General features: G+C 44.9%; 1 protein-coding gene across 8 annotated transcripts in view; it reads right to left on the reverse strand.

Moving 5' to 3' along the window:
* The window catches only part of STK11 (serine/threonine kinase 11), a 110,174-nt gene that overhangs the window by 65,011 nt on the left and 22,098 nt on the right, over positions 1-23,065 (reverse strand). For all 8 annotated transcript variants that reach the window (XM_078877101.1, XM_078877097.1, XM_078877099.1 and 5 more), the window contains exons 2-6: positions 21,901-21,984; positions 16,211-16,300; positions 14,530-14,662; positions 13,189-13,325; positions 6,202-6,329 (exon numbers count right to left, since the gene is read on the reverse strand). In XM_078877101.1, coding sequence (XP_078733227.1) covers positions 6,202-6,329; positions 13,189-13,325; positions 14,530-14,662; positions 16,211-16,300; positions 21,901-21,984 — 572 coding nt within the window. The remainder of the gene's footprint in view (positions 1-6,201; positions 6,330-13,188; positions 13,326-14,529; positions 14,663-16,210; positions 16,301-21,900; positions 21,985-23,065) is intronic.

Genomic DNA, 23,065 nt, shown 5'->3' on the forward strand with positions numbered 1-23,065 from the left:
TGGGTCTTGTGGTTGTGCGGGCCATCGGGGGTGCCGAGAATTAAACGCAAAACTAAAGAAATAAATCCGACACTTTACCTCCCTGCAGGAGAAAACCAAACAGGGCGCATGGGGTGCCGATGCCTAGAATAACCAAAATTAGGAAACAAACCCCGGAGCTGTTCAAGGTTCATTTGAAAGCACTTTCATTCAAAGAACGCCTGCTGCAATGCCGCAGCAGTGACGTGCGAGCGAGGGTTTTTTTTGTGTGTGAAGAGGCGTTTTGTCCGATTAAGCGATGACGGCAATGGGCGTGCTGAAGCACACGCGGCACACGGGGGACAGGGCAAAAAAAGGCAGCGTCGTCTCGTGCGCAACCGCCAGGATCTGCAGCCGCCAATGTCCGCTGTCTGCTGAGCGCTCGCCGCGTTCTGCCAGCAACCCCGCAGCGTTTGCATCAACACAGGGGTTCATTTATTTCTTAATTGCGACATCATTATTATTATTTGTCACCAACGGCAGGTACTTTCACCCTATTCCATTTGCACCGCAATTCGAGGGGGAATTAAATTTTAATTCTGAATGCTGTGTCGGCGCAGAACAGCCTTGCAAGCCAGCCAATAAAAACGGAAAAACTATGAAGCCAGGAAAAGGAATCCTTTATGGTTGCCATGACATTAATTTTCACAATACAATATAAATTTTCATGACGTGACAATCAGCAAGATATGTTACCAATAATTTTGTAATTGGTAACTGGGGCACAACAGTGGCAAGATATTAACTACCTCGCCTGGTATACAGGAGGTCGTGGGTTCAATCCCGACCCTGATGCATGCTGTATATTTGGAGTTTGCGTGTCCTCCCCGTGGTCGTGTGAATTTTTTTGCAGGGCGTTCGGTTTTTCCCTCCACATTTATAACAGACATTTAGTGTATTTGGCTTCTAAAAACGAGCTATATAACTCAGTTGGCCTTACCTGGTAAAATAAAAATAGCTTAAATTTCGATTTAAAGCTTTCGTGACTGCAGGGATTCATCTTCTTGGTTCTTTCGGTAAAGTCACGTAGAAGGGAAGTAATAAAATAATAAAAATAAAACATAATAAAATAAAATAATTCTCACGACGTTTCGGCTACAACGCAAGCAGCAGTCTTCAGGTGAAGAATGAGACACTACCAAGCTAGGAGCTTATATATAAGCTGGGTTGGAGGTGGAAGAGCGCCTTAACAAAAAGAATGTGCATATGAAGAGGAATTTAGCATATTCATGGGAAATGCGTAGGAGGTGGGTGGGGGGGTTTCATAGTCATATTATGCCCATGCATTATGCAGGATCAACAGCACCAAGGGGGGGTGCAGGGAGTAGCATTAACAAAGGAAAGGAATGTTAATAGTATGTAGCTGCAGTTACTAAACAACCACGTAGAAAACTAAAGTATAAACTACATAAAAAACTAAAGTATAAACTGCATAGCACCATCAGTATACTTACTATACTCTACAATAAGCTGAGTTACTAACAGAAAGTAATACATTACAATTCTACGTCGTAAAAATTATATAATATGCTTCCATCTAAACTTTATTCTCTTACATCACACGAGCATACACCGTACTATATACTGCCATAGTTTTGATGTGGTTTCCTTATTCACCAAGGTTCCTGTACCTGACACCATCGCAATCATTGAAGACTTGGTTCATCAAGGACTGAATGCTGGGGTACCCCCCCCTGGTGAGACACTGCTTAACCAATACATACTTCACCTGGAATGGAACTTTTTACAAGCAAACTGAGGGCACCCCAATGGGCTCCCCCCTATCTTCGGTTGTAGCCAACATCTTCATGTAGAAATTTGAGACTGACGCCATCCAGACTGCCACTCTACGCCCGACCTTATGGAAGAGGTACGTAGACGACACTTTTGTCATCTGGCCACATGGCAGGCCTACTCTAGACCAGTTTCTCGACCACATCAATTCCATACACCCAGCCATCAGATTCACCATGGAAGTCGAAAAAGATGGCAAGCTACCCTTTTTGGATGTCCTAATCAAAAGGAGACCGGATGGTTCAATGAGCCACTCTGTCTACAGGAAAGCCACCCATACGGATGCTTACCTAAAACCGGATTCCCACCACCATCCATCCCAGAAGAATTCCCTCATCAAGACTCTATATCATAGAGCCCAATGGATCTCCGACCAGGAACACATTGCCAGTGAACTCAAACACGTACGCCAAGCTCTTAAGGCTAATGGTTACTCCGACTACACAATCCGCAAAGCCATCACTCCAACCATCAAGAAGGATCCTGTTGAGGAGCCTTTCAAGACCATCACCTTACCCTACATTGCTGGGGTCAAAAAAAAAAAAAGATCTCCAAAATCCTGATTAAACACAAGATCCAGGTCTGATTCAACACAGTACATAAAATCCGTGATCTGGTACCGTCTGTAAAAGATGTGGTTCCAGACATACAGTACCCTGGCGTCTACAAACTAAGTTGCCTCTGTGGTAGCAGTTACATTGGGGAAACCAAACGACATGTCTCGGACCGCATCCGTGAACATAAAGCAGACCTGAAACACGGTAGGACAAACACCTCAGCCGTGGCAGATCACTGTTACAACTCAGTGGGCTCACATGACATTGACTTCTCCAAGACAGAGGTTCTCTGCAAGCCATCTGGCTATCATGAGAGATTCGTTCATGAGGCGATCCACATATACAAACACAGAGACAATTTTAACCGAGAAGATGGATTCTGGCTTAGCGATCATTGGAAGGATGTAATAAACCATTTCGGATCTTAACTGATAGTGTTCACGTTTACGGTGACTTTCAGACCGCGTTCCACTCACTGGCATTGTATTCTCCGCAGGGAATGGATTCTTTGCTCCGCTGCAAGTTTTCCCCCCACGACTCACCCATTGACACGACGGTCAATGGTACAGCGTATAATAACAAATAGTATAACATTTATATGCTTAATACAATGTACAAAGTAATATATAGTATCGTAATTGTATAGTAAACATATAGCAGTGTGATACACATTAGGGTGAGTAGAATAATACATAGTGTTATATTAAAATGTATAAGGTTGGTTTATAGCAATACAGTATATAATTTAATGTTGGGTTTATCTATGGCAGTATATAGTACGGTATATGCTCGTGTGATGTAAGAGAATAAAGTTTAGATGGAAGCATATTATATAATTTTTACGACGTAGAATTGTAATGTATTACTTTCTGTTAGTAACTCAGCTTATTGTAGAGTATAGTAAGTATACTGATGGTGCTATGCAGTTTATACTTTAGTTTTTTACGTAGTTTATACTTTAGTTTTCTACGTGGTTGTTTAGTAACTGCAGCTACATACTATTAACATTCCTTTCCTTTGTTAATGCTACTCCCTGCACCCCCCCTTGGTGCTGTTGATCCTGCATAATGCATGGGCATAATATGACTATGAAACCCCCCCACCCACCTCCTACGCATTTCCCATGAATATGCTAAATTCCTCTTCATATGCACATTCTTTTTGTTAAGGCGCTCTTCCACCTCCAACCCAGCTTATATATAAGCTCCTAGCTTGGTAGTGTCTCATTCTTCACCTGAAGAAGGCTGCTTGCGTTGTAGCCGAAACGTCGTGAGAATTATTTTATTTTATTATGTTTTATTTTTATTATTTTATTACTTCCCTTCTACGTGACTTTACCAAAAAAAGCTTAGTTTAGTTTGGCAATGAATTTTGGCATTATAGTTGTATTGTTTTGTTCAATGCTGTACTGACAATAAAAGTAGATCATATTTTAAAGTTCTGCTATTGCTGAACGTAAGCCTGCATATATAAATCATCTCAACCATCCCATAAATCACGTGACTCCTGTGTGGTCACCCTCACTCTGAATCCCTGCCCCCTCTTCCCACCGCCCCGTGGGAACAGACGCCACTCCACGCAGCTCACTTCTCACTCCTATCTCTATTCCTCTCTTCCCTCCTCTTTCATCATCACTCGTTCATCCCCAACATCAACATATCATTGACACAACTGCTCTTCCCGTGGTGTGTCAAGGCTAAAAAGTAGTATTTTAATAATTGCAGTTTTACAACGTAAAATGCGTATAAATAAGGTTTCGTATTTTAGTAAAACTTGTTTCTCTGCGTCCATGCCACCGGCTACTGGTCACCTATTACATCTTAACATTAACAATTCCCATGAGGACCGAGGAATGTGATGTAGATCGTTTTAGTGCCCCCCCCTTGCCACCTTACTTCCAGCACCCACTTTCCATGAGCCTCACTACTTATTAGCAAAGCCGATTTTTAGGGTAGAGGAAAAAAACAGAAGTTGTTACTCCCTCGCTCCATAAACGAGGAACCACATGCAGCAGCGGAGGGGAAGAGTGAGGTCAGACACCGATAAGGATCAGCGCAGATCCTAAAAACACAAGTGTCATTAACAATGGAAACAGTGGTGAAGGCATGAAACGAACATGCCCTATTCTCAACTTGATGCACCCTGATACAACTCTGCTCATGATTAGAGGAATAGCCTGACGAGCATACCGATGGAAAGGGACTGAATATTCACAGATTAACCATTGTAATGTATGTGACTAAATTAACCCCCCTGCGGTCTTCGCACCTGATGGGCTCACGGTGATGACATCACCTTACTTGATTTCAGACCTTAAAAACAGGAAGACTTCTTCACAATTCTGGCCAAGTGCTTAATGAAACTGGTTGTAATCACCAGCAAAATGTCGTACAGTAGAACCCCTCTCCACTACGGTAATAGGTTCCACGAAATTGGTCGTTACGTGATTTGGTCATTCAGGGAGTATAGGAAATACATGTCAAAGGCCTAATTCGTTACGAAAGCATCCCAAGTTACCTTGTTTCACCCAAAAAACGTACTTTATCATATTTAAACAACGGATATCAATACATAAAGATACTAACAATATTATAAACACATAATATTAAAAAGAAACGTGGTTAATCAATGCCTTAATTAATATTTACTGTACCTAGAACAACAGCCCGTCTTTAACAGGGGAATGGTCGCTAATTGAACACATTGGGCTCTATTGAGGCTGTCGTTAATCGATTCGTCGTTAAGAAGAGTTCTATTGTAATCTAATTGTAAATGTGGTAGGTTTACTCTTCAACACACCGGTGTGCTAAAGTAGTAACTAATTGGCACGTTTTGTTTACGTGGCACATCTTACGCATTGGCCGTGTCCGGTGGTGGCGGCACAAAGCATAATTTTTTCTCGGTCCATGTCAACCTCATCTGGTCACTTAGTTAATCTTAACATAGAACCAGCCCCAAAATTATCTCTGCATCATGCTGCGTGGCCCTAACGGGATTGCTAATTGTTAAGATTAACTAAGAGACCAATAGGGTGGCAGCATGATGCAGAATAATGAGCATGCAGGCAGCCACACAAGCAGAATTTAATTATTAAATTAACCACGCAAATGATGACAGCGGCGGCTCAAAAACTGCAATGAACCAGCACGGTGGGGAGTGCATTTACTGCAAGGATCAGCTATCCTACGGTAACTTATAACTTGATCAATCAGATGAACCGTCATTAAGCCTAGCCCGTGTCTCGATGAGCACCTAGCTTGGCTCTGAAAGCGAGGTGACGTGACCACTGTTTCAGAGCGCAGAGCGGCGCTCGTGCAGTTGCTCTCACGCCAGCTCCACACCCGAGCTATCGGTTGTGCAACCAAGTTGCTCTCAAAATTACACAACTTAGATCATCGTCTGCAACTGCTTTGTCCACATCTGGGCGAGTAGTTAGGCCACAAGAACATGTCTGGCCATGCACTTTAAAGCATAGCCCATCTCCTGATTAGCTCCACCTCCCCACCCACATCAGGATTGTAATGACCAATGTGTTCAAAAACGTGCAGCACGCAATGTGATACGTCGCTGCAAATCGCTGAACGGATCACCGCTTTAAATCCAAGTCTATTTCGACTGTGAGCAGCCACCGGTTGCTCGACTGCTCCCCGCAACCGGTTGCATGAAAGTCGACACATACGCGATTCAGTTGCAAGCAACTGAATTTTCTTAACTCAGCGGTCAGGTGTGCAGTAGCGTCTGGATATGCGCGTTGCTGAGTGTGCACACTCCTGGTGCAAGCAAGAGCGTGCGTGTGTGTTATCGTTTTTTACAAGTAAATGCATCGTCTCACCTTTCAGAAGCTCTGTTAATAAAGTGCCGCACTCCTCAGGGACTGTGTACTCGCCCTTGCCGATGTTCTCAAAGAGCTTGTAGATGTTGTCCCCTTCAAAGGGATATACCCCCGTCGTTATGTTATACCTGGAAGAGAGCGCCCACCACACGGGACAAGAGTGGATACGGGGGGTCACATTTACACCGCACACAAACGGCATGTGCAACGCCCACAAGGGACGCCGGGCTTCCAGACCCAGTGACACGCGCTGCTTCAGCAACCTACCTTGTTCGGTAACATTGCTTTATGCAGACAAAATAGTTGTCATCAGAGGTGATTGAAAATGGCCAAGATCTAGCAGGAGTCATGGCACAGTAAAGGATGAAGGTTCAGTTAAGAGGCAATAGGTTAACTTTGACATGAAAGTCAAACCCCAACAGGAGTCAAACAGAAACTCGGTGAAACGCAGCAGAGTGCAGACCTTGCCGCTTGCACAATGAGCGCGCAATGTTCGTGCGTACATGAATGCCAGCTGCAGCCCAGCACATGATTTTCATAGTAACTCTGAAATGCATGAACATTCTTCACATTTTTCACACGCAGTTCCACCTGCCCACGCTATGGTGCTATGAAGGCTTTGCAAAGAGATCTCAGCCGTGGGGTGGGGGGGTGAGGGGGAAGGGAGAGGAGGCTGCTTCACAGCAGGAGCACCAGGTGCGTCAGTGAAATTCCGCAAATAGCCGGTAACGCAAGCACCAGTGAGTCACTGCACACATGTCACACGTACACCACATCTCGGACATCATCTAGCAACAAGAATTCCAGCACCAAGGTGGGAGGGTGGTGGTCGCAAAACACCGGGAAACGAACTGGCTGCATCTGCAGTCAGAATCACATTTCCCATGCAGCGGGATGGATTTTACTTGCTTCCCTGCCACTTTCCATATCTTCATTGCTCAAGAAGGCAGTGAGCTCTTGTTTAGACTGTATGCCCAATTATACTGTCACGGATTGCGCATCTCAATGAAGTGGTCTTTCGCTGTGGTGGTCAGATAATGAACAGGAGGTACTTCTCTTCCAGTCTCTGTGGATGTTAGTGTCATCTCGGAGGTCACCTGTCTCTGGTAATACTAGAATTACCCAGGGTGCCACTAACCTGTCAAGGGTGTCTTTGGGCTGCTCAACGCTCATCTGTTTTGGGAGATTTACATTCGTGATCCCACGACCATAGGCTTAGAGCTCCTATAGCCACCAACTTTAATCTCTTACCCATGACAGTGCCCATCTCCTACGATAAGGATCTTCCATGTGAGGGATGCTACAGATTTCATCGGTCATCCACTTGGAAGTATGGAAGACAACGTGGCAACAAAGCATTGTGGACTTGATAAGTAAGAGCAGGTTGTGATGGCTGATGCAAATGTGCAGCATGTAGGAAGGCATGTTACTGAGGCTGGCAAAGGCATGGCACCCAAAAGGCATTGGGGTGGCCACCCATGAGATAGCGACCAAAGAGAAGCCCTCAAGCCAGGTGGTGCGATACTATAAACACAAGCGACGAAGGTCAGGTACATACTGTGCAGCAGCTGAGGGATCTGGTGGATAGAAGAAAGCAATGGCAAGGTGTAGTGGCACTAACAGCATTGGCTCCGATCCATATTTGTTTCTGGGTTTGGCCACGTGATAGTTTTATTTCAACATTTTCATCTTTAGCCCTCACCCTCCGACACGGTTGTCATGTTCACACAATTATTATTTACACATGGCCAATGTGCCCATCAGATTCTGAGCGATAATCCTCCTCACCGGTGGCTTGAGACTTCTCAAGACTGAGTTCAACATCAACGTGGGACGGCGATGCTTCTCTCCAACTGCTTTTAGCTAAATCAGGTGGTAAACTTGGGAATTGAGTGCTTTGAAGGCACTGGTTGAAGAGCTTTCTTGGTCAGAATTTGATTAACATATTGGCATGTATACATAATATCGTTGTATAAAAGTGATAATCTAGTCAGGTGTAGGAGGGTTAATGACAAGACATTTCGCATAAAACTACGATGTGACCTCACCCAAAAACAAATATGGATCATTGTATTGGCTTCGGAAACCTACGTTTCAAAGCAGTGGTTATGACATCCTCTTGATTTCATTAAAAGGGTTATCTGTACAGGACTACCCTGCCAAGACGTTAAAATATAACATCTTGGAATGCCGCCAGTTGGGAGGGCATCTTATCACGATGCTATGAAAGTAAATTTGGAGTGAATGCAACAGACTTCTGTTAGCTAACACTATAAGCTCTCTAAAATGTGGTTCATAACAGGTCAACCATATGATAGAACATAATTTAGAAAAGCTATCCCTTCAGCCATAATTAGGATTAGATCGAGATGCAATACACACAGCTATGATATCAGTTGGACTTAAACGGCCACGATGACAATTTCCATTATCAAATAAATTTAAGGGATGGAGTTAATCTCCATATATATAAAAGGCAAAGTTGTGAAAATGTGTGTCTGTTCAAAATGTTTAGCGTACTTCCCGACATGCAAAAAACTTGAAATTTGCCATGTGGGTACTTTCCAGACTGTACACCATGCAAACATTATTAAAATACACTTTTGTGTGTTTTTTTTTTTGGGGGGGAGCTCAATAATGCATTTATTTTTTTTGCACGGCAAGTGAGCTGTGACGTAAAATATGTCATGTGACCCGCGCATGTGGAAGCATAACACATTGTAGTGTAGTGGTCAGCGCGCTGCACTACGAACCTGGCCACCTGAGTTCGATTCCCGCTCACGGCCACCACCTGTGACGATTATATGAACTGGTCCTGGGCCTCTCCTAGGTCGACTCAGCCTCAAATGAGCAACTGGTGTGGTGTGTGAACATCGCCACTGGGGAGACAAAGGCGGCCAGGCGTGGTGAATCCAAGTCCCGGGCGAAGCCGGGTAGTAAAGTTAGTACAAAATAAAACTACGAATTTACTCAAATCTCGTCTTGCTGCAAGACAAGCCAAGTGAAAATATTCATCATTTGGAGTAAGAATTAACTAAAAACTACAACTAATCAGGATGACTTCAGTGAAAGGCAGAATCCCACCCATCTCAATCAGTGGCCCCCAAGCCAGTAGTGTAAATTCCACATTCTCATGACAGAGCCCAGTCTATTCATATAAAGACTTCTGCTGACTCTCAGTGGAGTGTAGACTGAGTTGACCCATGACTAGAATTTGAACTCGCATCCTTCCAAATGCGAGTCAACACAAGACCACCTGGCTCCACTAATTGAGTCGACATGGCTACAATTTAACTACAAGGCAAAAACAAAGCGAAGACCAAATTACGTATAATTTGAAGGCAATTGACCAAACAGAAAATGTACACCATTCGGTGCACTATTCCCTTTAAAGGTCTGATTTCACCGTGACGGAAAAGTGTGGCTTGAGAGTAACCAATAAAAGCCTGAGATTCACAAGTGGCAGGTAAGGCACACTGAGCTATGTCGCTCCTTTTCAGAAGTGAGCTGGCCACAAATGATAACTCAGCGAAGTGGCTTATCATGTGGAAATGTATTGCAGCCACATACTCTGAAGGCGTGACGTTGATTCTTACTACGTCAGCAATACGAAGACCCTCGTTGCAAATCTGGGCAGTACTTCAAAGAAATTTAAGTCTCGGGCCAGATTAGCACGGTTGGCTACGTACGGTGCTAAAGAAGTTGAACGTACGTAAATACATGCATACATACATGTGTAGTGACATATGACGTCACTACCATGTTGGGTCTGTACACACATGACGCCACTGCTATGTCGGGTCGGTACGAATGACGTCACTGCCGGGTCGAGCAGTGTGGAGGCTGTTGACGAGTGCTACGGGGGTCGTGTCAGGCTGTGGCACTCTGAGTGAACCCGACCGGACACGTGACCGGATCAAGGTGGGGGCCAGGGGCCCCAGGGGGACCTTGGGGGTCACGTGGATGAGGAGCAGAGCCTTCTCGAGGGTTCGAGAAGGTGGGCGTGGCCTGGGTGTGGCCGGCCAAGCCGAGGCGCATATAAGCGGGCTCCGCACGCAGCGCAGGGCTGTTCGTGTCCGGGATGAAGACGCCTCGTGAAGACTGCAGAGAGAAGCCTCAAGTCGTCGTGGCCAAGCAGAAGCCCTCCTGGCTTGGCCACGTTGAGTAGTACCCGAGTGGTCAAGTGTTAGCGAGATTAGGACGGTGGTCACCACCTTATATATAGTGTGTGTGTTATAGTTGAATTGCAGTTGTGTTAAATACATAGTGTTGCCTCCATACGAGTGTGTGCGCCTCTGTCGAACCATTACACATACATACATAAGACAGCACAAATCAGGCCACCCCCCCTTCACCAAAAATCACCGTATCCATGACGTTTCGCGTGAATTTGACTCCAACCATCTGCTTACAATAAGTTAAAGTTACAGGCTGTAGTCAGACAGACCCCTTTGACATTCATCATGCCTACAATATGCCCTTTGAGGATATGGAAATTGCTGTTGATATATGTAATGGCGATGATGGCCTGTGTGGTCCTCGTGGACTCTAGAAAAAAATATCACACAAGGGGTGTTTCACGAGTCAATGTTATTGGCTGTTAAAGACCCGGCCGCGTGGAGTCCGGTTATTCTAGGGTGGCTCAGTCAGCCTGGCAGCGGGACCCAGAGCGGGTGGGGACAGGGTGTAGCAGCAGCACCAGCAGGGACAGAGCGCGAGCCTGACGCTGCATTCCGCGCCAAACGTGAGCAGTGTCCGCTACGTCCAAACTGCAGCTGCCTAGGCCTCCTCCTGCGACAAATTAATCAGTTCTCTCTGGCAGAGCCATCCCATCTCATTACTGGTGGATCCGTCCCATTACAGACCATTCCAATCTGTACAACTGATAAATATATACACACACAAAAGATCCCCCATGTAGCCACAAAGACAATGGGAAACAGTATGAAGGCCAGCGTAGTGGACAAGGGGGAGGTGTGGTCAGCACCACGTCCGACCGTCTTCATCTCCCCAGTGCTGTTGTTTACACACTTCACCAGGTACTAATTTTAGGCTGAGTCGACATAAGAGGCCTGGGACCATTTCAGATATTCACTGCTGATGTTGTCTGTGAGCATGAATCGAACTTAGGGAACTGGGCTGGCAGAAGGTCAGAATAGACCCAGGTGCCATGGGTTGGCTGAGATGACTGGTAGATGCACCAACTGTGCTCCCCGCTGTGCCAACTCTTTACACTTTAGCTGCCCGGCGCTCCATTTGCCATGTGCATCGCTCCTCTGCCCTCCGCTGTCGTTGGAGGGCGAGTGCCTCCAACTCCTCCGCAGAATTCTTCAAGAACCTCCTCCACAGCGGCGGATCTTGACACCACTGATACCAGTCATCGGCAAGTCCAATCACCTCCACATCAGCCCATCTCTTCTCTCGCCCATGCGGAACATGTTTATCCCCCTCTATCTGGCCAAACAGAAACTGCATGGGCCTCGCTTACCGAATAATGGAGTAGCTCACTAATGGGGGAACATCTATCTCTTTTCAGGATCTGTGAACTCCTCACACAATCCAGTCTGGTTAAACCCAGGATGGATCACAGGCAGGCAAGCCTAAATGTTTCAAACCAGCGCAGATGTTCCTGTAGAGGGCTCTACGTTTCGCAAGCATAGAGAAGGGAGGGCATAACTTTGGCCGAGAAGACCTAAACCTTTTGTGTGGAGCAACAGACCAGGTAGCTTTCACACAGCGTTCCGCAGCTGATGAAAAGATAATGCCGCTCGACTGATTCAGAGTGAGACCTCGGCTGCCAAACCAGAGCTGGTCAATAAACACACTAGCCAAGGAAGGAAACTTGTCCACTCTCTCCACAACTGCCCCATCATGCACACACACTCATGCACTCATACAGCCGCACAAGATACACACTCGTACAAGCAAACATAAACAGACATAAATACACAAACAGCATAACATGCATATATTACACACAACACATACACACATTCATATGCGTGCACACACACGCACTCGGATTCATGCAAGTGCACACGTGCTTGAGTATTATAATAATCATGATTTATAATTATAAGCAGCTGCAGCGACATCACAAACACTTTAACTGCAATCTTCCCCTTTGTTTTCATCATCACCACCATCACTATCATCCCAGTAAACATTACCACATTTTGGCAAGTCAAGTGTTCATGTTAAGAAGAAACCAGCCCCCACCATGAGAATGTGGCCTTTCCAACAATGGCTCAGGGGCATCGATGGAGATGCGTGACAGGGGCTCAACCCATCCTCAACGACATTGTTCACTGCTTTGAATGCCTGCCTCACCAACAGCGCAACAAAGACATCGATCCCCTGAATAGCCTGAACAGATTGTTGGGACAAGCACTGTTAGTGAGCACCTATGAAGGCCGGCACAGTACACGAGGGGGTGGTTGGTCAACACCACGCACGACTACCTTTGTCTCCCTTCGTGACGATGTTTACACACCACACCAGGTACTGATTTAAGGTTAAGTTGACCTAGGGGAGGCCCAGGACTGGTTCAGACAATTGTCACTGGTGTTGGCCGTTAGCGGGAATCGAACTCGTGTCGCCAGGTTAGTAGTGCAGTGGCTAACTGCTATGCTACCGCTCCCCACACAAACACACATGCGTGTGGCTTTGTCTTTGTTGCAGACAAATCAAAGTCTAATTTGTGGGCTCCGTCCATGGGCAGGCATCGTGTCATAATGTCATGATGCCATGGCAGATTCCCCTCGCCCGAGGCCTAAATCTAAGAACGGGATTCTGCGGCATTAATTCCGCAGAATTCCGAACGATAGGTCAGTCTCTGGTGAGGTCTCGAGCTTCGAGAATACACCAATAAACAAGCTGGTGATGGGATCTTTAAGGCAATAGACTACCAGGCCAGTAAGAGACTGCAAGAGCAAATGCACATCTCGTGTTGAATGGCGACAGCTGCCATGGACGGGACCAACTCACAGGGTGACGCCCGACGACCAGATGTCCACCTTGAAGCCGGAGAACGTCTCCAGGCCATTGGCAATTTCTGGGGGCTGGAAGGCGGGTGAGCCCTGGCTCGTCCTGCACGTGTCGTCCAGCGCAAACACGTCCAGTGCCTGTGTGCATACATACATAGAACGTACGTTCATCCAATTATTAGTTGACCGACTCACCCATTCACTTAGCCACCAACTAATTTGCTTACTCACCCGCTCACCCACCCAGTAACCCCACCGTCAACCCACCCTGCCTGCTCACCCACTCACCCACCCCACTTGCCCGGCCGCCTGTCCACAAGCGCACCTGCCCACCCCCGACTCGCTCAAGAGCACACCCATGCATACACTCACTCACTTGCGCGATTAAACCATATTTCCTAGGTTAGCCAGTTGATGGTCTAAGCCTAGCAATGCATGCAAGAAAGACCTAATATCATTCATTAATTATCAAAATCCAGTTCACAATCATCGTGTTTCCAAACTCAAACGATCCTTAGAGTAGCATTTATTTATGTTGGTATTCCTGAGCCTGAAGTGTAAATTTCACATTCCCATCACTGAGAACAGTCTTTCCGTATAACAAGCAGTAGTAACTTCCCAGAAAGCGGTACTCAGTTTATTGACATGAGGGTATATATGGCTATATCTGCTGAGTGGCAGATATACCCAGACATGACAAAGTTCAAATCCTGCTGGATGGTCAGCTTGGCACGTCATCCCTCCAGGATCAACACAAAGAGTATTGTGGGATGTCACCTGTCTTCCAATCAATAAACTGATCCCCATTATGGGTTTTTTACAGGAAGTCAGAATAAAATACAGAAGGATATTGTCTTGTTTGACATAGTTTCAATTGCAATGTCGTATCTCATTTTATATTTTGTGAGCATTGTTAAACTCGGTCGCTTAGTTAATTTTAACAATTAGCAATTCCCGTGAGTTATTTCTCTCACCGCTACCCATGAACCTCAATGTTTTAGCCACAGCTAAAATAAAAATGTTTACGGACTTAAAGAGTCTTCAGACAAGCAACAAACTGTATGTAACATACCTTTCTTGCCGTCTCTATAATTGGCGCATCAAACTCTTGCACACACGACAATTTTATAGGCTTGGCAGTGTCGGGTGACAGACGGTCTTAATGACACAAATTTGGCAAGACCATTACGTGGCCTAAGCAAAAAAAATCTATATTATGAATCGGTGATTTAAAAGTGGGCACAGTGGCGATCTTGCCATTTACTGCGCTACTACGCCAGACTGCACCTCACACTGTGCCGAGTGCGGTCATGCGAGAGGTCACAGGTGCGCACATGCGCACCTCTGCAACACCCAGGTCGGAGATCTTGAGGGTCCCCTCCGTGGTGAGCAGCAGGTTCCCAGGCTTGATGTCTTTGTGGACAATGCCCTGGCTGTGGAGATACTCCAGGCCGTCCACCAGCTGACTAAAATACCTGCCACCAAAACACAGAGACAAGGTGAAGATCCCCTTCTTCTAGCCGTAGAGGGGTGTAGGTACTGTTGGCAAGCAACTAGTAGCCTCGCATCGCAGAATGACCCACGACGATAACACATAGGCACCTCAATAGATGTCCCACATCTCTAACCAAAACCACAATGCGGTTTCATTTATGCTGTGTACAGAGTGGTTTTCATGTCTATCATCTGATATAATCATGTGGACAAGATTCCTCTCTTAGCCAATACCGGGGGTCGGCACCCTGCGGCTCCGGAGCCGCATGTGGCTTTGTACGGACTGATTCATGACGTAATGTATATATGTATTCACATGCATTGCGGCTCTTGAAAATATTGAGTTTTGTACCGAATTCGAAAAAAATGGCTCATTGTTATTTTGGTTGCCGACCCCTGGCTTATAAAAACTGTAAGATGTATATTCCATAAGTGAGCACGAATTACGACTGGAACACACGAAGGAGTGGTGTGGGCAGTTGCCACACATATACACCCAGGAATGATGACAGCCACAGAGATGTAGCTGGTAACCATATCAGGCTGAGTGGATCTTAGGATCTGAATGAAATAGAACCCATGTTGTCAGGATGGCAGCCAAGTACAACAGCTATGCCACTAACACGTACATTCTGCCAAACACATGATCCACGTGCATGGCACCACAAATAAGGCTAAATAAGTTTTATAAATATATGAATATCCCAAGCTAACCTGTGGTCCAAAGACATGCAAATATCATCAGAAGACAGATTAAACTAAATTCATCACAGCAGGCTAATTTTTGCCCCCTATTCGTTACGCATATGAAAATTATAATTAGAATATGAATTTTGCCTGGAGGAATCTGATGAGCTATAAAGTTATTTTTCACAGACGTCCAGTCGGGGTGGGTAAGAACATAACAACAAACAGCATAACAACATGACAGTAGTGCAAAGAACAAGAAATGTAAACAAATCACCCAAACACATACAAATAAAACTAAACCATCCCCATCCTACCAGCAAAAGTTCACCGAGGTATTAACTTATTTAATAGTTTGCTTCTCAAACGATGCGGTCACTTGAGAAAACATTACCAGAGGTGGCTGGATGGCTGAGGTGGCTGCTGTCCAGATTTAAGGATGCGTTGTGGGTCGTTAAAAGAATAAACACCCATGATTTGGTTTAAAACATATTAATATAAAAAGACTGCAGATCTTGGGGAATTGTTGGCACCGGCCGACAATCTGGCTGCCTCCTAGATCCATGGTCCCTCAGCGATTGAGAGATGCAATTTCCACATACGATGCTTGGTAAAACTCAACATCAAAACAAACTTAACATTCAATCACTGCATATGCAGTGATTGCATGTTGAATCACTGATGGTTTGGTCTCATGCTAAAGACAGCTGTGCTACCGCCATAATGAAACCTTTGAACCACTCAACCTACCACTGTGTAAGCCCCCCTCCCCCCCTCTACCAGTGTGAATGGGCGGCAAGGACAGGGCTTACGGTTCAACTTCTTAAAATCCATGGGCTTACCCGTGAGCTTGGAAGATGGGAAACTTCTTTCCGGTAACGCTGTCCAGCATTTCTTGCATGCCGCACACGCAGTACTCCATGACCATATACGTGCACGAGCCGTCAAGGGAGCAATGCAATCCAGAATCCAGTCGCCGCGCCTTTACAGGTTACAGAGTCGAGCATCGGAGCGGCGCCCCAGGGGCCAGCAATGAATGGGAAGACAGACGGTGGGATACTGCAAGATCAAGACTTGGTAGGGCAGCTACAGGATCTACCATGAAAAATAAACGCTCTCTAAGCATATTTATAATCGTTAAACTTTTTTAACGTGGGCGATATTGAATCAGTCCCTCCAGAAAAACGCGATTATGCGATCGCATGATTCCACGCAAAATCAGCCAAAGTCCGCATATTTATGCGGGGGACGCGTTTTTTCAAATACGCCGCACTTTCGCCGCATAAATTGCAGATTTCCGCGCGCAAAATATGCAGGCTTGCATGATTTCATAATCCCCGCATTTTCGTTGCAAAAAGTCACATATATCTTAGCAGAAAGTTGAAAAATGTTGCGTTTACTTCACACAAGCGCAGCCATTTCCCCTGTTGCCATGGGAACGTTATGAAGTGACGTCACTCATTACGCGACATCATTGAAAAGCTGCAAACCCCGCGATGCCAATGAAACCATGATGAAGCCCGCAAATCTTTCTCATTTGCCAACAAACATAAGCGCAAAAGACCGCGCAAAGCAGTTGTAAGATTGCACTTTTTTGTTAGTAGTATGTAAATTTACATTACTGTAAGACTGTACTGTTACTGTATTGCTTACGTTACTGTGCACTGAAAACACTTATTTTAACAGAAGATGTCTGTTTTGTATAGCTACCTCTGTAAAACAGGAAGCACACATTTTATTTTTTAATATTTTATTTATTCATTTTTACAGAATTTGTAGCATATTCATTTTGTAAAGCTACAGAACTTGTTCGACTCAATGTTTTGTAAGTTTGAGCCATCTGTTTGTTAAGGTCTGAAATAAAACAAGATGAGAACTTAAATATTCCCAGCACTTTCTGTGATGTAGTATGCTTGCTTATCATAGGAAGTAATAAGAAATGACTCTTTACATTAAAGTAGTAGCCTAGTGAATAGGGTGTTGGGGGAATCAATTTTTTTTCTCTTTTTCATCAAACCGCAGTTTTTGCAAGTTCCCGCAGTTTTTGCAAGTTCCCGCAATTTTTGCAAGTTCCCGCAATTTAATCGCATAAAATTGCATAAATATCCCGAATATTCCATCGCATTTTTTAAGAAAACGTGCCGCATAATCAACGATTTTTGCCCGCAACAATCACCAAAAAACTCCGCGTTTTTCTGGAGGGACTGTTGAATGTGTAGTAAATGCATACACGTTCCGTGGACAAAGGAGTTTCCTAACTATTTAAGAATAAAGAAGTCCAGTGGTTTGCATAACAGGCATTCAAAAACTAAAGCGATGGCAATGTATGACTGTGTAAGTAGCATTTTGTGATGACTTGATTCTACAATCTAAAGTAGGGTGGTTGTGGTGCTTTCACTTCCTGAAGGTAGAACTTTAAGGGGAACCAGCTGTGACCAAGATTGTAGCAGAGGGAAAGTTTGTAGTGCCCACGCATCGCTGCTGATAGGATAGGAAGGAGCCAGTGGCAAGAGACAGAGAGGATGGGAGGATAGGAGGGAGCAGTGACAGGAGACAGGGTGTATGGGAGGGAGGCAGTATTCTAAAGGGCACAGCTACTTAGGAACAGGAAACGGAGGTTGGATTAACTTAACATAAAGACCTTTTCCTCAATTCCCTTTGTAGTGACATGAATAGAACGTCCCCTGTTATCATCCTTTAAACCCTTATTACAATGAACCTCTCAACAGACAGAATACAATCAACAATAATACTACATCTCCTCCTGGAAAGACAATTGTGAGCACTTTCAGAACAATAATAATAATCAATTTTTCAGAAGAGACCTCAAATAAATAATTAAAATAGGACACGTTTCAAGATTTAGTTTTGGATAAATTATGGGATCAAATGGCCTATTGTTTAAAAATATATCAAGATCTTGTCCACTTTACAAGCAGTGTGCTACTGTGGTAATTTCTTGTAGCACTTATTAGTTTGTCGATTGCGACAGAAACCAAACTGTCGCAAACAATTTCAGTGGCCAGAGCACTGACCGCTGGTGCGCTCTTCTCCACCCAAGCTGAATGCAGTTCTACACTATTCCTGTTTTTAGAGGAGGCAACCCAAACGGCTGTTATCTCATGGATAGGTAAACTGGCTCCACTTAAGTGTACGTATGCCAGGCTGTCTGACACCGATTTCAACCTTTGTCAGTGAGAAAAGCAACATTTAAATTCAAAGTCACAAGTCATTTTCATGCTGTCACCGCCATTCGTTTGAGCACGTCACTGCAGCGTCATCGTTGTCGGCAGTTCCTCAGGGTTTGAGGATGACGTCCATCAGGTTTGGCGGTGGCTGAGGAGTCCAATCCTGGATCCGCAAATCTTTGGGCATTGTGGGCACCACGCGGTCCCAGGTGGAAGTGGGATCCGCAGTGCCGGATTGGCTGCAGCGACATCGCTATGACACTATGACGGCATGCCTAACCTTGCCTTTAAATACTTTTTTTTCTCATTTAGCAAAGCTTCAAACTTATGTCGGCTGGCCCAGGACACACAGGCTATACGTGAGTGTGCGTAGGCTGAGAAGACCGCTTCGCTCCTTGTTCTGTTATGGCCTACTTTAAACCGTGCCTCTCACACAAAAACAGCCGGCTAGGGACATCTCGAGTCAGGATGGTGAGCAAGTGTTGGCACGCTTCTTAAATAAAATATTGAAATGTTGCATCACTTATTGGTATCATTGAGACAGTGATGGGAATTCCACATCTCTATATCTGGGACCAGTCAAGTGCTCTGCCAAAGCAGCACATGCATAATATTAAAGCAAAACGTGTATTTACATTCATGTAAAGCCTGTTAAATACTGATATGCACAAAATTATTGAAAGTGCTTTTTTAATAATGTTTGTATGGAACTTACACGTAAATTCTAATGCAAAAAGAACACATTTCAATGCATGAACAAGTCTAAACAATACTGGGTTTTGGTCCTGACATGAAACCTGGTTTTCCCATATTAACTTCCTGGGTGCCTGGCATAGGGGATGGTGATGCTGCTGCGTTGGCAGTGGTGCACAAGCACACATAACAGCAACAAAAACTGGCAGTCATCAATAACACTGCACTAAAAAGTAGTATGTGAAAGGCAATGTTTCAGAAAATGGCCCTTCCTCAGAGCACGCATTAAACAATATATTAAACAGACGACGAGCATGGGGAACGATGAAAGGACGTTGCGAGTACAACCTTGCAAGTGGTGTTTGTGAAGGGGGAAAAAAACACACGCAATGCACGGCTAAAAATGGACACCGGGCGCAAGGTGAGGGGAGAGCGCGAAGGGATCGTGGTTGTGAGAAACTGTACGTCAGTCTCAGCCCTTTGCGCATGCTGCGGAGACACCCCAGGCCATACACCAAGAGGCGGCTCCCTTCTTTGGCAGTACACTTTTGCTGAAATTAACATGGGCGTTCGTTCAAAATGATCAGAAACACTGGGGAGATGAAGACGTATTTTAGAAATTATATGTGAATAAAATCATCAAATGCATAATTTTTTTTACAATTAAAAATCCAGAAATCTCACGATGTGGTAGGGAATGGCTATGAAATATAAACCATAGCCCTAGTGAGGAGCATACCTTCATGCTCTGAACCGTCATGTCAGTCATCTCATACGGTGAAGTGAACCAACAAGAAAAAGTGTTCACACTGCGTTGGCAGTGCTACATAAGCACAAATAACTAAGACTCCGCACATTCGTCCATAACATTCTTCTGATGATTGGATAATGGCCTTTCTTCGTAGCAGAGATACCATAGCCTATCTCTGCTATCAAGGGGGCCCGGTGCCATAGACGTCAATTAATATATTTATATAATATTATATACACCAATATGTCCTTTTACGGCATTGCTATTGACGAGCGTGTTGATATAGTGAACTACATGGGCGTCTATTGTCCTTTATCCATCCAATGCTGCACGAGGGCCTGTGCATGCGGTGTGGATCGTGGAAGATATTTGGCCATGCTGTACTTCAGCACGCCGGTCATGTATGTATGTTTATTGAACTTCTTTCGCACGGTACATAGCCAACCATGCTAATCGGAGGTGGTCAGTGTGGGTTGCAGAAAGTGGGAAGCACAGACATGGGGAACGCAGTATAGAACGGCAAGACCTCACTTAACGCGTGCTCACATGAAGCATGTTCACTTGCATGCAGTTCCTCTACCAGGGAAGACTTTTCGTACAATGCGGACTGCGCACTGTTGTAATGCAGTGTCTGTCTGAGCGGTCGACAACCAGAGTACGCATACCCTCATCCCAGTTCTTTTGTCTGCCATGGGATTACTGCAGGCTGTTTTTATAGAGCAACTTCGATTCAAATCTGCATTGTTTTTATTTATGCCTTGTCACGAATACATACAAGTAATTCCCCGTTTAATGTATTTCCTTTAATGCGCTACTTTTTAGATACACGTCTACCGTGTTAAACGAGGAATGACTGTACAAACGATGTTTGTGAATTGCCCTCTGATGCCAAGACCAAGGTCCGACAGAAGCCTACACAACAGTAGTTTATTATGAATGGCAATGTCTCATCAAACACGGACTGCTGCACCGGTGCACGGTGCAGCAGTCCATGGACAAAGTTGTGCTGAGATTGTGTTATTAATAACAGCGTGATAAAGTTGCTTTTGATAAATCTACCCCCGCCTATATGCCGAGCCATCTCAGAGCACTTTGCACGTGACAAGTGACTTGCAAAACATCTCTTCAACACATTTAAAAGGCCACCCCCAGTGGCAGCTGCCCGTGTGTGGCACAAGGTGGTTCAGAGCCTAGCCTGCAAGGCGGGCGTAAGTCTGCCAGTCGGGAGCGATGATTACTGCTGCGTGTAATCCCAATCGAGTCATTTGCAGGCAAATTTCGAATTTGTATTATTTGGACCGGGACACAATGGCCTTCTCATTACGTTTGATGTCGCGGGATTATTAAAGTCCACTTTGAGGTAGACGGCGCATCGTAGCAGAAGTAGTATTTCATGGTCAACAGACTGTTCTCCTACAACTCAGTATTTGCATTCCTGAAGAACACTGCATTTTGCAAGAAATCGTGTTATAATAAATCTATAATATAGGGTAAATTCCGCGATAACACGTGAGAAGAATACACAGGCTGAACAAAGACTGAGGCGCCTAAGTAACATCTCAAAGCATCCAGCAGCATCCTAGTGCCTTGTGTGATACGCCGAGGCTGCCGTACAGCTGCTTATTCCTACTGACGCGACATAGTTCCGTTCACTCGATCGCGTAAAAAAAAAAAACTGTGTTCCATAATATATTCATCACGTTACACATCCAATTCGCGTTATGAAAACGCGTTATAGTAGAACTGACTGTACACACCAACATAGTAATAATCAGGGCAGCCTGCCTCATGGGCCGCTGGTCCACGCTATCATCTGGGGAATGACACTGGGGCATGAATCGTGAAGCCATGACGCCGTAGCGATAGCGCGTGCCGCTCGGGCCGGCGAGAGAAAGGATATATCTTTTGTTTCTCTTCGTTGTAGAGGACGTCAACGAGCGAGATGACGTTTTTATGCTTCAACCTCTTGAGTAGCTGAATCTCCCTAGAAGGAAACAAACAAACGCACAACAGAGTTAATTATATCACGTAAAAAAAATACAGGGAATCATGCCCGATGATTGTGGCTGTGCACCACCGTCAACGCAGCGTCATCAAACAATTTGTTGAGTTGACCAACATTTTAAACAACCTGTTGCCGAATAAACAACACCGTCAATAAGTCAAATGTGTGTCCCTGCTCAAATAAATCTGGTGACCCTGAAAAAGAGGTAAACACTCCACATTGCCATGACAGGGGTCAGTCATTACATACAAACAACCAGCTCCGACGTCCAACAACATGCATTCAACACGCATTCAACACGCATCCTTAGAGTTGAACATCAAATGCCACAGGCTCAGAGGCAGACTAAGGCACCTTTGGGACTCTCAGTACTCAATGTTAATGGTAATAGAATCACACAAAGGCCCCTTTAGAATTCTTAGAGTTCAGGGTTCAATTGCTCGTCAAGCGCTCAGATCACAGAACCAGCCCTCAGCATAAACGAGGATAAATTATCATGTAATCAAGTGGTGCAATTATTCTTCATTCATCTCATGCTATAACGGATTTATTTAAGAATTATTATAATGTGAGTTTATTAAAATACAGCCATAGAAAGTAATGAATACTAGCGTAAGGATATTAAGGCTGCAATGCCTGTTTTGCATATGCATGTCATTAAAGTTGAATAACAGTTCGTAGGGACCTCACTTGAATGTCTTCATTAATTCTGCAGTTTTATTACCCACAGAAATAGAGGAAAAAATAACAGCAGGCAACAATCCAGCACCTACGCTGCTCACTGGAAGGTAGAGCTAATCTGCCCTCTACTGACCGCAGGAACATAGTGTGTGGTCGAATATCCGTGCAGTGTTATCCATGCAGTGAATATCCATGCAATATCCATGCAGTTTTTCAACGGTCCCCAACCTGGGGGGGGGGGGGTACGCGTGACGTCTCTAGGGGAAAGAAAGACCAATCACGCAATGCCGGCAGTCACGTGGGTATAGCCATGTGGGTTACGCTGAGCAGCCGCAAAGCTACTCAAAATACATCGAAGAAAGAAAACGGCAAAATCTCC

Source organism: Lampetra fluviatilis, chromosome 46 (assembly GCF_964198595.1).
Source record: "Lampetra fluviatilis chromosome 46, kcLamFluv1.1, whole genome shotgun sequence".
In the NCBI taxonomy this organism is placed as follows: Eukaryota; Metazoa; Chordata; class Hyperoartia; order Petromyzontiformes; family Petromyzontidae; genus Lampetra; species Lampetra fluviatilis.